Source organism: Haemorhous mexicanus, chromosome 3 (assembly GCF_027477595.1).
Source record: "Haemorhous mexicanus isolate bHaeMex1 chromosome 3, bHaeMex1.pri, whole genome shotgun sequence".
Taxonomy (NCBI): Eukaryota; Metazoa; Chordata; class Aves; order Passeriformes; family Fringillidae; genus Haemorhous; species Haemorhous mexicanus.
In genome coordinates this window covers 34,245,658-34,262,532 of record NC_082343.1, presented here as the reverse complement: position 1 = coordinate 34,262,532, position 16,875 = coordinate 34,245,658, and the positions used below count along the sequence as shown (strand labels likewise).

The window sequence follows — 16,875 nt, the reverse complement described above, 5'->3', positions numbered from 1 at the left end:
CAATTCTGTAGGTCTACCTGGTCACTGGCCAAAGTACCACACACTGTGCTACAGCGTTTAGTGATGAAGAACACTGCCAGTGTGGGCCAAGACAGCATGTGCTTGTCCCAACACTCCAGCATGTTGCTCCTCTCTGGAAGCAGCACATTCCTGAGCTCAGTGACTACTAAACATACTTGACTAGACAGAGCTCAGGCAACAGAGCCCCTTCCCTTACAAACTCTGAAAAATCTAAGTGGATCTGAAAATGCTTTTTCTCAAAAGGCCCCTGCCAAGGACAGAGCAGCAAGTTTTCAAGTATGTAACATGTTATCTCACAAAATTGTCCCGTAAGTCTGGCAAACTCCCAGTGTCAGGAGTTACCCTGAGACTTCTCCTTTGTAATTCTGGGAACTGTGTTCTTCAGGATCTCCCTTTTCTGCCTTCTCTTGCTGCCCCAGACCTACACACCACTGGTGACACACAGAGAGGCACTGCATGGTACCAACAGCTTGAGAGTATGCATCCTCTGATTTCAAGAGCAGACAGTGCTTCAGGAGGCTGCTGCTCATGGTCAGCAAAGCCAGCTTAATTTAACACTGAAGAGAGAACAACGCGAGTGGGATGTAATGAGAGCTAGGGTGACAGGAGAGGTGGCCTTGTAAGGGCTGAGGGCAGAGCAGAGATGTTAGCTGAGAAATCATTAACTGGGTGGCAGAACTACAGCAGTGGAGGTGGGGGAGGCAACCCCAGCACAAGCTCCCATGAGCTTTGATGGCCTCCGGCAGGCCAGGCCAATGAACATTCAGAAGGCTCCAGTAGGCACAGTGCCATTCCCCACTGTGAACAGTCAGGAACAGTACTTGGGCACTGGCACCAGCCCGTATTCCCACTGGCTTCACCAGGCAAACCATGCTCTGAGCATTCCACGTATTTATCACAGCTTGGCTTGCAGAGATTTATAAGCCAAGATAAACGATTTCAAATCAACTTGACCCACCTTATGAGAGCAAGTAAATTGTCAAAAAGCTTCAGGACCTGCTCAGTGCAGGGATTACGGTACATTGGAGTTCCACTGGGCAGGTATCCCAAAAAGAATCCTCCAGCTTTTGCCTCTTCAGTAGCAGCAGGCCAACGAGCTCGTTTCACAACTCCCAGAATAGTGTAAACACAAAAGCTTATCTGCAGCAAGAGATGTGGAGAAAGCATTTCTGAGCCAGATCACAGTTGGAATCAACAGGTTTTCAGAGAAACACATCATTGTCCCATCTCAAAGGGAATGTTCTACAGTGAGCCTAACCTGGTGATAGGAACAAACTCTGGGGAGTTTGCTGCCAGGAAAACACAGCAAATGATCATGCTGTATTCCATCACCTTCAGAGAGCCCTGGCCAGGGCAGGATAGCCTAGGAATTCACTATCAGACAAAGCATCAATGCATACCATCTCAAGAGCATGCAAGCAGACAGGTAGGCTGCTAAAAGTAAGGGTCTAGACCACCAGTTCCTCATGTCCTTCATGAGGGAAGATGCAGTGCTGGGACAGATACAAGATCTGAAATGACAGAACTGCATTAGCCCCAAATCACTCTGTGGAGTACATTTCAGCATCTTCTACAGATCTGAGGACAGCAACTCGGTTTGCAGTTCAGGTGAAGACTTTACACTAAAAATTCAACACAAATCTTCTCAGATTAATTTAATTACATTCTGTGCTCCAGCCTGAGCATGATGTTTTCCATACTGCCAGGTTTAAAAAGCACAATTCACTGTGCCATATTTCTAAAAATCATGCAAATGATTTGCTTCTCAAAACCAAACTCTTCTTATAAACAAAGAGTAGGAAACAGTGTGCTTCACTCTGATAAATAATGTCATTTTGCATGGCCTGCATGCTCTTTACTGTAGCTTAAAGAGCAAAGGCCAGCCTGTTATTCTGCAATCTAAAGAAGTATGTGGTCAGGAGACCTTGTGTGCAATCACAAGAGAAATGGGGATGGAAGGAGGCAGGTCTCCTTTCATTAAGGATTACACCTCTTCTGGTAATGATACTCACTCTAGACCGGTTCAGGCCACTAGGATCTTCCACGACTGGATCAGCAATTTTGTTGTCTGCACCCACGTAGGATATAAAGGCTTCAGGATCTGAGAGGACCCTGGCAGCAGGAGAAGACAGCAATGATATTATTGTTTGTACCAGGGAATTTAAGCAGAGCTTTGCACTGTCAATGAACACCTCACAAATACAGAGCAGGCTAGAGGGGCTAGGTAGCACTCCATCCTGCTTAAAAAGCATCAGAGATGTGTACACTCTGCCAACATTACCAGTTCTCTTGGGCTGTGGGGACCTAAAAGATTCAAATCTTTTATGAAGATAGCCCTGCTGGGAAAACTCTTGTGCATGCCCGGCTACCCAGAGCTGCAGGACATCTCACTTTTAGTAAGAACGCAGCTTTTTACCTTCTCGTGGGGATGAGCAACAATGTCTTTTATTTCTTATTTTCTGCAAATGCTTTGAGCATGCTGGGGAATGTTCCTTTATTACCTCAAGCAACTATTACCCAGAAATTTTCAGCAAACAGCATTTAGTCTGTTGGCAGTTTCTGAACTGTAGAACTATTATCACAATGACTGCCCACAGCACAGGAGGTCAAGAGGTAGCCCACCACCCTCCTATGGTTTGTGTGTTTCCTTACAGGGCAGGGCATTACCTCCTCAACACCTGCAGCTCAAAGCTGGAGAAGAAATGACCAACAGAAAGAAAAGTAACCCATACCTCTGCATCTCTGGGGAGAGCCATAAGCCAGCCACAGGAGCCATGAGCTCCTCCAGGAAAGCCTTCTGTCGCTCATAGTCCTTAAACTGGTTGCTGATGAGGACAAGGGCCTCCATAAGAGCACACTTCTCCATCTGTGTCAGAAGTAGCTCATTTGACAGCAGCTGTTTCACGTGGTTGTACAACATCTCAAAGTTTGGCTAGAAAACACATCCAAGTGGAAAAACATCATGCATTTGGTATGGAGGAGGGCCACTGGGGAAGGTAAAGAAGGGGTGTACTGTACAGCTGGAGAAGCATGGCTGTGACCTTTTCTAAACATAACCATCTCCTCCTCACACTCAAATCTCTCTGCACATTCAGTCTAAGGGAGCCTCTATTCTTCCCTACCCCTCTATGACTATCCTGCAGTCATTTTACTTTAACACTCCAGAATGACTGAAATAAGAAGAGGAAATCTCTCCCTAGGCAGTTATATCCCTTAAAGCAGTGTCACACCTCAAAACAGTTCTGGTGCTTTTATTTGCTCACAGAAAGCACCTGGCTTCTTTGGCCAGACTCAGGATTCATCCATCTCTTTGCTTGTGCTAAGTAACAATTCATTTGGTTACAATGAGTGCCACAGGACTTCTTGCACTTCTTCCCTTCCTTCTCCAGTTGCCACCACATCTACCCATTATTTTGTACAGACATTAGCAATCATTCTCTTCAGCAAAGTCCTCTGAACATCTTTTGGGGCAACTCTGGATCCTTGGCTCTTTCTAGTGAGGATCTTTGGGAAAGAGACGTTACAGCCCCAGGACCAATAAACTGGAACAAAAACCAACCCATTAGTTCTTAGCATCAATTACAGAATGCAGACTGGAACCTCCAAATTACTTTAATTAACATCCTTTAAAAATGTCTTTGTTTAAACTAGCAATGTCCTATGGTCCTCCCATAATCCTAGGTCCCACTCCACAGAAACACATCTAAAGAATGTTGCATGCAGAGACTGTTTACTTCAGAAAAATCAACAAAACACAGCTCATGGAATTTAAACGTATTTGTCTTCTAATCTCCTCAAGCTCGTCCAGAAAACAAATACTCTCCTTTTTCTCCTATATTCTGTTAAGTAACAGAAGAAAATCTAGTGATTAGCTATGCTAGAGTCTTCAGCTAAGGAATTAACTGTGACCAACACAGGTGATAACATGGACATTCAGCAAGCATTCCCATAAAACCAATGCAGTGCTGCTTGTACCCTCCTCATCATCCCTTTCACATTTAACCCACCAATTTACAATTCAACTCCTCAGGCAGAATATTTTTCAGTGGGGAAGAAAAGAGGTACAGGGAATGAACCACTTTGCCATTTATGCAGCAGGAATGTCTCCTGCAAAGAAAGCAGAGACTGTAGCCAAGGAAGTTGAAGATCCCACAAAATCCAACTGAAACTGAGGCAAGACTCTTCATGACAGTTGCATCTACCTACCAGGACAAGCTGAGGGTAATCCCGGCACATCTTTATGATAGAGGAGCACGCATGCCTTCTCACATTCTTCACTGCTCGCGTTCTAGGAGCCTGGACAGACACAACACACTTCAATGCAACAAAACAAAAGTTCAGCCAAATGCAGGGTATCTTCAAGAGACAAATTCATTATATATAGATTTGTGCACTGTTGAGCACAGATCAAAAAAACATCTCCATGCCTCCCCTGCTCCCTCGAAACAATCATGCAGCAACCAAATTTCCTCTGAAGCAGCAGTCAACCCAAGCAGTCCATGTTCAAGCAAGCTGTACTTCAGGAGTGAGGATGCCATAGCTCTTACTCACTATTTCAAGACTCCAGGCACTCCTTAGGTAATTGGCAGGTTTAAAGATATGCTCCAGAACCATTAATACCAAGTACTGAAAGAATACCCAGAGCTAATGAAGGGATTTCACTCTCAGGAAGGCCAGCACTGACTGGGGAACTAAGTGCACTGGCCTTAGAGCACATCTGTTGCCTTTTAAGTTTGTGAGCCAAAGCTTAGTTGGCTATGTCAACCACAGAGATCAGCAGTATCTAGACCCCCCAGCCTTTTCAGGAGCAGAACTATACTTGAGAAGCCTACTTCTGTGAGTCTTCAGACTCAGGATGCTCACTTCACTAGAATATTATGTGATCCAACTGTTTTAACTCATTAGTAGAAAATAATTCAGACGTACCTTACTTTCTTCTACAACTTCAAAGGTAACTGAAGCAAACAGCTGTGAGAAAAGGGAGGAAAAATCAAAAAAATTGTATAATTTGTTAGAACTCATGTCTCTTTGAGCTCAGGAACAGGTAATAAGGATTTCAATGCAATTTCGTTGAAGTCAGTGAAGAACCCCTGAGTGAGCTGAAAGATGAATCATCAATACAGGGAAGCCTTGAAATAAAACATGGCCAGAGCATGTAATTAATACTAAGATTTAAGGCTAAAAACTACAAAATTTGGGTTAATTGACATTACTCTTCTTGTGACAAGCCTCGACTCAGTTTCTCCCATCTTTAACATGAAGGACAGTCCTTCCCTGACAGCAACATCAAGAGGATTGACTCCTGCAGTTTTGTCCAAGAGCCCTTCACCGCAAAAAGCTGATGTGATTTTAGCAGGGTCTGCATGTACCTACCTTGGAAAGTACTTGGGGGAGGTATTCTGGTCGGTAAGTGACAAATGGAAAGAGAGCAGAGACATTGGTGAGCACACAGGACAGGATGAGAGGATCTTTTGTTTCAAAATTAAGGACAAGCTGCAGCAGATTTATGCCATCATTCACAGGGATTTCCTACAAATGCAGCAAAAAGAAAGGAAAGAAAAAGGGAGGCAACACTCAGTACTTCAACCTGTAGTATACTTCCTACAAAACCTAGGAAAAAGGCTGAGGCAAAAAAACCAGCAGCATTGGCACTGTTGATAGGACAGTCTTGAGACATCAGTCTCTAGTCCCCATACTCTTGCCTACACCTCTGTGAAAGGCAAATTTCCTCTCTCAGTCTGTCTCCCAATTCTCCTCTTGACATTGTCCAACAGATTTCAAGCTTAACCAGCTGTACTGACCCACATAATTATTCTACTGTGATTAGATTGATGAATATATGAGCAGTTTAATCTAATTAAAAAATCAAGTCAGTCTACATCAAACTGATCCTTCTGATTTGCCTGCTGTTGAACAAGAGAGAGAAAATGCTTCTGATCTCCTGCTCTCTGGGCATAGTTTCTCTCATTTAGTTAGAAATTAAAAAAAAAAAAAATCTAGTAAGAGGATAATTAAATAAACTCAATAAATTTTTCCTTAAGTAATCTCTTCTCCTCTAGGAAAGCACTATGTAAAAGCATGTCACCTGAGCACTCTCCTGTGACTTCTCATCCCATAGTGTCCAAACCTAAGACAGTATGAGTTTAGTGTCATCAAAAGAAGGGTCATTATTCCTCATGAGAATGGCTCACCAAACATTCTGGGTTTTGCACGGAGGTAACCAGTTACTACAAACTTCTCAAGGATAACATAACTGCAAAAACCCACTGGTGTTGACCCAGAAGAAGCCAGGAGAGAAGGCAGGAGCATGGGATACACATACATCTTTATCCATGGTTCGAAACATCTGGCTGATGACGCTCTCTGAGAAGAAGGTCATGGCATCCCACTGCACAAAGGACGGAGAGAAGATGGAGCAGAGACCTTCGCCTGTCTTAGCTGAAAGGAAGAGAACACTGGAGCTCTTACCATGCTCCTCAGCAGCAGCTTGGTAAGTTCCTGTGCTGCAACACCTTAGCACTCACAAGTATTTTAAGAACACAGCTCTCCCTGCAGATGCCTGGCAGCGATGCACTGGGAGCAATTAAAGTAATCCCGCGTGATTTGCTTAATTCAAGTGAAGGCTCCTGAGGCATAAGTCTTTGAGGTACTGTGCAGAGCAATATGAACAGATCACAGAAGGGAAAAGAAGGGAGACCACATGCCCAGACTCAGCACTGCAGGCAAGACTGCCCTCAGTGTGACTTTGCAGAGCACCAAGCAGCCTTCCTTCAGAGCAGGGAAAGCAAAGTGAATGACAAGGAAGTTGCCAGATAGGCATAACTTCCCTAACAAAAGTAATAAATACATTACAAAGATAAAATGGCCCAAATAATTGTAAAATTGTATCAGAGGGACAGCTGTATCTGTTCTGCAGAGAGATTTGGGGGAAGGAAAGGAGGAGCCATGGGCTTTACGTTACTTATTCCATATGTAGGCTCCAAAGGGATAAATTAGGGAAGGGGTGGGTTTGACTTGGTTTTGCATTTAACTTGCAAAAACCTAAAATTCCTTAAAATCTAGCATGGTGTCTTGGCTACCACTTAAAAAATTCCAACAACATCAACAAAAACAAGGCCAAGAAATTTCTCCTTGGCTTTAATTACAAAAACAAATCCCATATCCCTAAGTTTTTTCAGGTAACCTACAGTTTGTGGGTCCAGTATCAACAGGAGCTGTGAGTTGGTACTTCAGCCATTCACCAGCCATTTGGAAGCCAGTTAGAGGGTCCAGACGACAAGCCATCCTCATCACCTCTCCTTGCTGGGCTCGGAAAGCTGCAGGGAAAAATCACACACCAAGAAACCAGCTGATGCTGCAAATTTTGCAGACTCACAAACATTACGGACTTCTTCTTTGGCAATAGCTGTGTAGTGGGCACAGACACACAACCAGTAGAGCAGGTACAACAGGATGGGCAATTTTTGAAGCGATTTAAGTGGACTAAAAATGACAGACAAACATTAAAAAAAAGTACAATTAAAATGCAGTATCAATTATGAGAATCTATGCTGATGCCTTTTCTTGGTCTTAAAAAATTGAGAGCCAGACATGGTTAAAGGATAAGGGGTTTCTTCCTTGGTATTTTAATAAGGATCCTTATTGGTGCACCACTTTGCCAAGGTGCATTGTGGCACCTTTTACCTTACCAAGGTAAAAATCCCTTATCCCTTAACCATGTCTGGCTCTCAATTTTTTAAGACCAGCAAAAGACATCAATGCTAAACCAGATTTACTACAATTAAGCCTCTATTCTTCATGTAAAATAAGCTTCAAACTATAAATATATGCTGCTTACAGAGTATCTTGGGATACTGATATTAAATACCACATTAGATAACTACCACTTCCTTTAGCTAAACACTTTTTCTAGATTATTCAACTAATGACAAACAAACTTGATCTCAAAACCCAGTTGCCTTGTTTTCAATTTCAAAGATACTAAAGACAAAGTATTTCACTTGTTCCAGGAATTTCACTTGTTCAAAAATATTCCAGTGCATGACCACACAAAAGAATCAGCTCTGCTGACTACACAAATGCAACTGGCATTGTTAATTAAAGTTGTGTTGCCAAGTAATTTTATTTTGTGTTTCAAATCAGTTATATTTTCTTATTTATGTAATGTCTTCAATATAACTTAACCCTCTAAAACTATTTCAGATTCTGGCTTTGTGCATTTAGCTACTCTATATTTTCTACCCAAAAGGATTTCTTACAATAAGTAAAACTGTCTAGTAAGCAATACAAATGAAACACTTAAAATTTTCAGACATAAATGTAAAATGTAAAAATTTATATAATTTCTTCAATGGCTCCTCCCACCAACCAAGTTAGTACCAAATTACATCAGCCAGCGAGAACCAACTTCAGTTTTGGGAAGAAAAATACAAGATGAAAGAAAAAGTAAAACCATTAATATCCAGCATTGGTTTAAGATCCTTAATTAAATTAGGCTATTGTAATTGCTCAACTCTAGCTATTGGTACTAAACCAGAAGCTTCCCACCAGGGCCAAGACAGATTCTTTCTGGAATGATATCTAAAGTCTTTTGTAAGCTGCCTTCCTCTCCTAACCTGAGCATGTCTTGAAGCTGTTTGATTTCCTCCTCTAGATGACCAAAAGACACATTTGCTTTGACACCAGAATGCTATTAGGCCATCTATCTGACCAGCCAGCAAAACAACAGCAAATACTAAAATTAAACACATGAGCTGCCCCAGGAAAATCCTAACTTAATTTACTCCAAGATCCAGACTTAAAAAGTTGAGAAACAAACGGAAGCTGCCAAGCCAATTTGGTAGGCTCCAAGCTCAGCCAGTGACTAAAAGCAGGAAGGACGGACAGACAACAGAATGCACAAAGGGTCATGGCAACTTACAGTTGAAGAAGGCATTGAAGTCCTCATCACTGTCAAAATCAAAACGGGAGTATTCACAGCTGGGGCTGTCTGCTTTGGAAGGAAAGCCCACCTGGAGACAAAGTGGAAAAGGTCAAGAAGAAAAAGTCAACCATCACAACTAACACAAGCTTCAAGGAGATGAAGGCTGGAGACAAGGAGCAAGATGCAACTGTGCTCAGCAGCCTGGAGATCATGTTTGGCCACGACACAACAAAAATGTCGTTCCTTCCCCCATGACCCACAGGCCACGCTCACCAGACACCTTCTCAAAACCAACCGTGATTTCCACATACCTTCACCAGGTTGGTCATAGATGCACGGAGATACTTGGGAACGACAGCCAGCAACAAAGGGTCACGAGACAGAACTTCATGCCGAAAGAGGGCTCCCCATGTGATCTGGGTGGAAGAGCGCAGAAACTGGGGAAGAAGAGAGGAAAGAGAGAAACAGAGCAGGATTTTCAGTGCTGGAATTTCCACTGCTACCATTAAGTGCTGCTATCAGAAAGCAGCAGCAAATTATACTGACTAGTAAGTTGAGGCCAAGGCACATTGAAGGCACACTGCAAATTCCCAGAAAGCCAAAAATCTTTAATTCTAGGGCTGGCTGCAAATTCTGAATTTTCTACTCAGTTCTCTGTGTCAGGAACTGCTCCTGAGGGTGTGGTAATGGAGTAGAAAACACTCTGCCTTCCAGGCCTTCAGCTGAAATGGAGAGCCTAGAGAGCAATATTTAGCAGCTGAAGTTCTACAGTTTTCTACAGGCTAGCTCAATTATGCATTCACACACACAGACACACACGAGATTTTCAGCCCTTTACATACCTGGCTGGGATGGGTTGTGAAGGCTAAAAATGACTCAAGGTATTTTCCAAAGTTGGCTGGCGTTTCCACATTACAATCTGAGCCCTATGAGGAACATGAAGTATTTCAGACAAAATACTAACTTTATGGCAGGCTGGGCTCACAAATGGTATGTTTCAGGGTAAAGCAGGAGCACTACATCCAAGGCCATAGACTGTAAAGGAGCAGAGACAGAAACACTGAACAACTGATTTTTTTCTGAAACCAGTATAGTCCAAGGAACATCAAGTTCTGTTGACCAGCCTGGAGGTGCTGGAGACACCACCACCCTCATTCAAGAGTAACGGGTGACTTCTCACATAGTGGAGCTCCATTAAAACCAAATTTACAACCACTGCTGCTGCTGTGAGTACAATTTCATTCCTATTGGGTCAAACCCACACAGCAGTACCAAAGTAGTGCAATTCAAACCAAAGAATTTCACAGGAAAACACACCCAGATAATTTCACTCAATTTCTCCAAATTTTTTCAGTTTTGTGTATTTAATATATGAGTATCCATGACCAGTAACTTTTTTGGAAGTTTGTCAGGAAATCAAGTTTTGTCTGGAGCCATAAACTCAAGGTTTTCATTCTTCTCAGAAATTATAACATGATCTGGTGCCCTCAAGATCCCTGAAATTGTACAGCTCAGTGCTGCCTCTCCCAAGTGAATCTGAATTAGCAAACTCAATCTCATTACTTCATTATGGATTAACAGGTCCTACTGCCTAACAGCAACTGGAATCACTGCAAGCAGTAATGCAATCTGTATGCTGTCCATTCTTTTTAGGGATGAATTCTCAAAAGTTGTTTTTGTTTTTTTCCTTCCCTCCCTATGAGACTTTGCTCTATCGCTTTTACAGGCTGGTTCCTTCAATCTCCCCACAAACAGCATCTCTCAGCAAGCTTCCCTCTTCATTGTAGAAGCATTCAGCTGAATGGAGGGAGTGGGAATTCAGCACCAGCATGGCATGAACAGTATGAATTTGCACCTTCATCCCAACATTGACACAAAGCATTACAAAGATGAACAGCAGGAACAAAACCCGTTTCTTCCTTCAGCTTCAGAGAGTCTTGGTAGAAGAACAGGTAAACTCTCTGAGTTATTTTTATTGGGAAATTTAAAAGGCTTTCAAAAGAAGAGTAATTTCCTGGACTAGATTTTCTATAGCAGTAGTCAGCTAAAAACCTGACCAATTTTCAGTGAAGCTTAGCATTTTACAGAGGTTATAGGAAATCAGTCTTGATGACAGCAAAGCCCTGGCATCAGTCAGGGTCCCTCCAGTCTACATTTCTATGGGTTGGCAGGACACAGTTAACCCACTTAAAAGCAGAGCCATTTCTGCCTTTTGGAAATGCATGGAGAGAACCCTGGTCCTACCTTAGATCAGGGTTGCCTCAAGCCCCAGCCCTAAAAACTAGCCCTGCCAGGGTTGCTGTTGGTATTAATGAAGACTTACTAGCAACGCACATAGCTGGCTGCCCAATGCGCACAAAACTTGGCAAAGCCTCTTCAAGAAAACATAGTGCTTCTCCACCAGGCCTTCTCCATCAGCTGTCCTGGGAATGAGGGAAGGGGGAAAAACGGGATCACAGTTACTACTCATGCTGTAGCTAACAGGCACACTGCTGTCTATCTTGTGGACAGAAAGAGGACTAGAGCAATTTGATTTTTCTATCGCAGTGGGATTTTCTTTGCTATTATCAAGAAGTACTGCTTTATTGGCAGCTGAAACCTCTGAAATTGCCTCTTTGAAAGAGTCCCTCCTCTGAATTAGCTTCAGGCTAAAACAAAGTCAGGAGAGCTGTGATATTTATACCTCTTCGTCTTTCAATTATGGGTTTTGAAAAAAAATCTCTGGTTTTCCAGGTTTTGCAAAAGAAATGGTGGTTTTGTTCTCTCCTATCCAGTCCCTGCTTCCTTTGCTTAAGCAGCAGTATCTTTTGCACCTACAAAGCCATTTGTATGCAGTATTGTGTGAAATCACCAGGGTACTCACTGGGCAGCAGAGAGGATGCAGTGCATGGCAACATCTCCAAACAAGACCATCAGAGGCTTCCGATCCTCCAGCTTACCCTACACACAAGACACACCACATGCTTCAATTAGAACATAACTGTTTATTCCCATCTATAGAAATATTTATTTCCATCAGCAAGCAAAATCAGGAGAGTCACAATTTTCTTTTCATCTGGGGAGGAGCTTACAGTCCACATATGATTTAAGTAAAAACTTGCCAGAATTCCAAGGTATCAGATCTAAGAAAATGTCTCCAAGCAATCCCACCACAGGAACTTTAAATGGCAAAACTGACCCTGAGACATTATCTTTTATTCACAGAAGACTGGCTAGTTATTTACAGATAGCTGATAAATATGCAGCCTTGACACTCAGCTGCTTGTGAATGAATTGGTCAAAATCACCTGTTTAGATCCTGCTGTCATTCCTCTGAGCTGCCAGGTGACACAGCTGATGACACTATTTTCCACTTCACAGTTGTAGGAAGTGGGGGGTAAAAGGTCAGTAAGGACCTCCAAGTTCAAACTGCAAGGAGAAGTGAGCACAGAATTTGGAGAGGGTACTAATGGTTGCTCTGTGTATAGTGCTGGCATGACATTCACTCCAAATACCATCAACAGAATCAGCTAAATTTGAATTTTGAATCTCAGACAAAAGGGCGAAGATAGCATTGCCCAGTCTGAAGAATTATATAGGAGAATAGGAGAAAAATAAAAGAGAACCAGAAGAGTCAGAGAGGAAGAACTCACTTTCCTGCTGACAGCAATCAGGAGACACTCTGCTGCTCCAACTTGGAGCTCAGGCTCATTTAGGAGCAGACACAACATCTCCAAGAGCTTGCAGTTGTCTGCTGTAATATGGCTTAGGGCTACCCAGTCAATGTAGCCAGCCAAAGTGTTGAGTGCTGCTATCCCCACACGACAGTTTGCCTGGGCCTGTGAACAGAGAGGATGCACAAGGTCAGAGCCAGAAAAAAACAGCAGTTCCCATCTAAAGTCACCCACTCCCTGAAATAACAGTATCAAGAACCCCCCTGAGAAAGAGAGAGATTTGGACCCTTCTGCTGCCACTCCTCACTTGTCTCTTCTCAAGGGCTTTGTATTAAGAGTGAACAAATCCATCTGCATGAAACTGCAGGCAACAGATTTGAAAGCCTGGGAAAAGCCTAATTCTAAGTAACCTAAATATTAAGAATTACTAATGAGCTAACTCTCATATAGCTCCACTCACCTTTGGTTCCTGAGCCAAATCAGTTTTCTGAAAAAGAAAACAAGAAAGGGTAAATAACAGTTACAGCACACACTTCCACCCAGCCACTGCTGTACAGGCTTATCCTCCAGGACACAGCCAAAAAAGAGGCTGCATCAGTCTCCCACTCAGGACATTGCTGCAGCCAACAGTCACCTCTTCAGCCACCAGCTAGGTAAGATAAGAGGACTCTGAATTGCCAAGTTAAGACACAATTCCCTTCTCATCCAAAAGGTAACACTCCAGTCAGCAGGCACCAGGGAGACACGGGAGACAAGAAGGAAAGGCATTTTGGTACTTCCTGGAGACTTCCAGGAAAGAAGCTTTTGTCCTTTTAAGAGCATTTTACACCCAAAAGCCAGACTCTGAAAAGATGCTGGTGGCTTTTAAGATTCAGGTCTGAAAAGGTGCTTTGTCCACAGTCAGAAAGGCAGCTGGAGAGAGCTGGAGCAGCAACTTACAGCCTGACTGCAAGGCCTAGGACACTTAACAGCAACAATGCCCTGCCTATACCATCTTTTTGCCTAATGCAAACAAGCCCCTCAGATACTCAGGTTTGATTTGTTTTTCAGTTGCAAAGACACCACAAGCATTTCTTTCTACTGTAAGCTTTTGATTTGGACGATTCACTGCAGTGATGTTTTTAAGTTAATCAGCTTGAGTCCCAAACACCTCATATATGACCCATCATATAAACATGTTTATTAATCCATCATACTTACAAGCACTGCACACTATTACGCTCTTGGAGACCTATCCATCATCTCCCACAGTCTGTGTGCAGACAGGTGAACACCCAACCCTCAGAAACGACCCTGTGCACGAATAGCCCAAAGATCTGCTAACCTGTGGAGTGGTGAGGGCTTCTTGTTCCTGGGGTGCTCCAACCTTGCCAATCAGAAAGATTCCACCGTTAGCGGAAGCAGCCACACTTCAGAGCCTCAAGCATTGCAATGCAAACCTTACCTGGAAATGCATTTCAACCAGACTACAAAACACACAAGGGTCACCCTCCCATCACCATGAACAACACAGAAAACTGGCTGCACTACAGGGCAGGGGGTTGCTCAGCCTGACAGTGCGCCAGGAAGGTGTACAGAAGGCAGGTAGAAAAAGGGTTTTTCATTGCTTCCCAGTTTCACATTTAGTATAACTCTGGATTTTAATTAATGGAAGAAAAAGAAAATGAGGTACGACTAAGCAACTCATTTCTAGTTTGGCTTCTCGATTGCGCTTCACTCTCAAATCCACTTCCTTTTCACAGGAATAGACGGGAGTAGAGACTCCCCTTCATCATCCACTGTGACTGACTTGCATATCTCTGATTCTAGGTAAGAATTCAGGAAAGAAGTCTGTTTACACAAAAATAGAAAGAGCATTCTTCATTGCAACTTTGCAAAAAAAAGGGCTTCCTGACTTGAGCTCTTCGAGAAAAGGACCAGAGGCCCAGAAACATGTTGACACATCAGAAACTCATGCATTTTGGTGCATCACCTCAAATGTAGCACTGCAGCATGAGAGAGCAGACAGGATTCCTGGATGGCATCTCTTAATTACTGTGCGTTACATAAACCACCCCAAATTACCTGTTTCTGCCACAACCACACCTTCATTTTGCTAAGCTGTACACTCCTAGTGCCAGCACACGTTGCAACAGCATGGATGATGCATATGCATCCACTCAAGCCATTTACACGAGCAAAATCAAAGTATCAACACTATCGCTATCAGCCTTGTGTGTTCAGCCTCTCTGATCGGCACCAGTTTCCCAGGCCACAGCAGATCTCTACCTCAGAGTGGCAGTAACAGATTTCAGTTTCTGCACTTGCTTCCCCAACAATTTGCAAGCTGTATCCCAATTCTTTAATGCCTCCAGCACAAACTAAACCCAAGGGAAGGAGACTCTTACCATGAGTCTGTACTTGTTGACGTTCTGCTGCAGGGCAGTTAGTAGGAAGCTGAAGATCTTTTCCATGTTCTGGGTGAGGGTTTGCTGGATATCTCGTCGCCTCTGGGTAGGTAGAGTTTGAAAAGTCACCACATCCTCTGCCAAACGTAGGAGGATGAACATCACCAGTTCTGTCTGAGTTTCCTGATGTCCCAAAGTGAAATACACTCCATCAGCACAGTCCAAACATTAAAATCTCTAGAGACTAGCTCAAAGATGTGGAAAAAAAGCAAGCATGCATGAAGACAGAGGTCTCATGTTGAGAAAGTAAAACAGGATGGCATTCTCTCTACTAGTCATCTCAAGATAGCTTAATCTTACAGGGATTTTTGAGTCCATCACCAGCCTGTCTCACTTGACCATGAGTAAGCTAGATTCTTCTCAGAATGATGGAAGACCGAACCCTACACTAAGAGCAAGCAAAAGAGACCAGACAGCTGTGTTTCATACCCCTTGCTTTGAAAGGGTATCCAGCTCCTTTAGCATGTCGGGCCAGTGCTGAGGCCATTCCCGCTTGATCATTTCCACCACAATGCGAGACAGCACATCCTTAATGTGACTTTCCTCCTCCAGGATACTTTGAGTTCCCTGTGACAGAAAGGGGACAGTTACACAAAACAGCAAGCATCAGGCATTTGTAACTCCGACCTGGGAAACAGTGTTTGCCAACATTCTAAACCACAGAAACTAAAACCAAAACAAAACACAACATTGGGCAGCTCTTCATTGCAGCTACCTTAGATGACACTCCTATGCTCCCAAGTGTCCATAGCTAATAAACTCTGGGAACCAGACGGATTCTCCTCAAAGGAAGGTCACTTGGTCACGAGAGCAATCACAACAACCGAGAAAACACAACTAAGATAATGGCTTTAGTATTTGTGCGAAGGATAAGAACATTTGTAGCTACTGAATTTCCTCCTAAGAAATAAAAAGTACCTTACATATGTTATACAAGCCTCACAACTTCCTGCCATGTGAGGTAACATAGCTATTCACCTGACAAGACAAAGAAAGGCGCTGAAACAACCAGGGACGCAAAGTGAAAAAGCAATGAAATGAAAAACTGAATTCAGATCCTCTGTGCTAATTAACTGGAGTATTTTTTACTTTTGCTCTCACATTTCAGAACAGCCTGGGTCAGCAGGTACTTACACTGGATATGAGGCCCATAACATTGTTCTTTAGATAAACTTTTTCTAGGCGAGGCATATTGTTCCAGCGGTATCTGTTAAAAATGAACAAACAAGCAAAAAAGAAACCAAGTCAAAACATCTGCATTGATCTCTGACTTGATTCTCAAGGAACCATTGCTTCTTTACCTAAACTAGAGACACTACCAGCTCCCTGCCTCTGCCAGCACCCAATCCCTTAATAAAAGGGCTGAGTTAAAACTGCTGCTGGCAAACGGGCATGCCCTACCGAGGTCAACAGACACCAGAAGCAGCAGCAAAAGCACAAAGCATCAGGTCTGTAGAGGCGGCAGAGAAAGGAATCTCAGAACTGAACTAATACAAAGCCTCTTTGTTAGCAGGAGGCCATTGACAGACCTCTGCAAAGACTTACTGGTAACCCAGTGTGCTTGTTTTCATCTTTTGATGTTAACGTGTCTTACAGCTCAGTGAATTCACCTTCCCAACCTGCCTGAAAGCAATTCTCTCCTCTCCTTCTTTCACAGAATAAGAAAGAAATCCAGAGCAGGACGGCAACTATCCTCTGCTACAGAATAAGCTCCCTGCGTCCTGAAAGTGCCTCCTGGGGGTGGGAGGTGCCGGAATGGGCACAGATCCCACGCCACAGCTGGGTGGCGGCAGGCTGGGACCCTTCCCAGGCTTGGCGGCACGGGACGAGC

The 16,875-nt window shown here is 43.3% G+C and overlaps 1 protein-coding gene across 2 annotated transcripts in view; it reads right to left on the bottom strand.

Moving 5' to 3' along the window:
• XPO5 (exportin 5) overlaps window positions 1-16,875 on the bottom strand; it is a 29,609-nt gene that overhangs the window by 12,224 nt on the left and 510 nt on the right. The window contains exons 3-21 of one of the 2 annotated variants that reach the window (XM_059841285.1): window positions 16,179-16,251; window positions 15,474-15,611; window positions 14,985-15,167; window positions 13,922-13,963; window positions 13,058-13,084; window positions 12,577-12,762; window positions 11,808-11,884; window positions 11,268-11,367; window positions 9,787-9,870; window positions 9,256-9,381; window positions 8,942-9,032; window positions 7,209-7,337; window positions 6,344-6,459; window positions 5,395-5,550; window positions 4,948-4,989; window positions 4,228-4,335; window positions 2,754-2,953; window positions 2,034-2,133; window positions 980-1,161 (exon numbers count right to left, since the gene is read on the bottom strand). In XM_059841285.1, the coding sequence (XP_059697268.1) occupies window positions 980-1,161; window positions 2,034-2,133; window positions 2,754-2,953; window positions 4,228-4,335; window positions 4,948-4,989; window positions 5,395-5,550; window positions 6,344-6,459; window positions 7,209-7,337; window positions 8,942-9,032; window positions 9,256-9,381; window positions 9,787-9,870; window positions 11,268-11,367; window positions 11,808-11,884; window positions 12,577-12,762; window positions 13,058-13,084; window positions 13,922-13,963; window positions 14,985-15,167; window positions 15,474-15,611; window positions 16,179-16,251 (2,160 nt within the window). The remainder of the gene's footprint in view (window positions 1-979; window positions 1,162-2,033; window positions 2,134-2,753; window positions 2,954-4,227; window positions 4,336-4,947; window positions 4,990-5,394; window positions 5,551-6,343; window positions 6,460-7,208; window positions 7,338-8,941; window positions 9,033-9,255; window positions 9,382-9,786; window positions 9,871-11,267; window positions 11,368-11,807; window positions 11,885-12,576; window positions 12,763-13,057; window positions 13,085-13,921; window positions 13,964-14,984; window positions 15,168-15,473; window positions 15,612-16,178; window positions 16,252-16,875) is intronic. The other variant, XM_059841284.1, reaches the window with a different exon arrangement.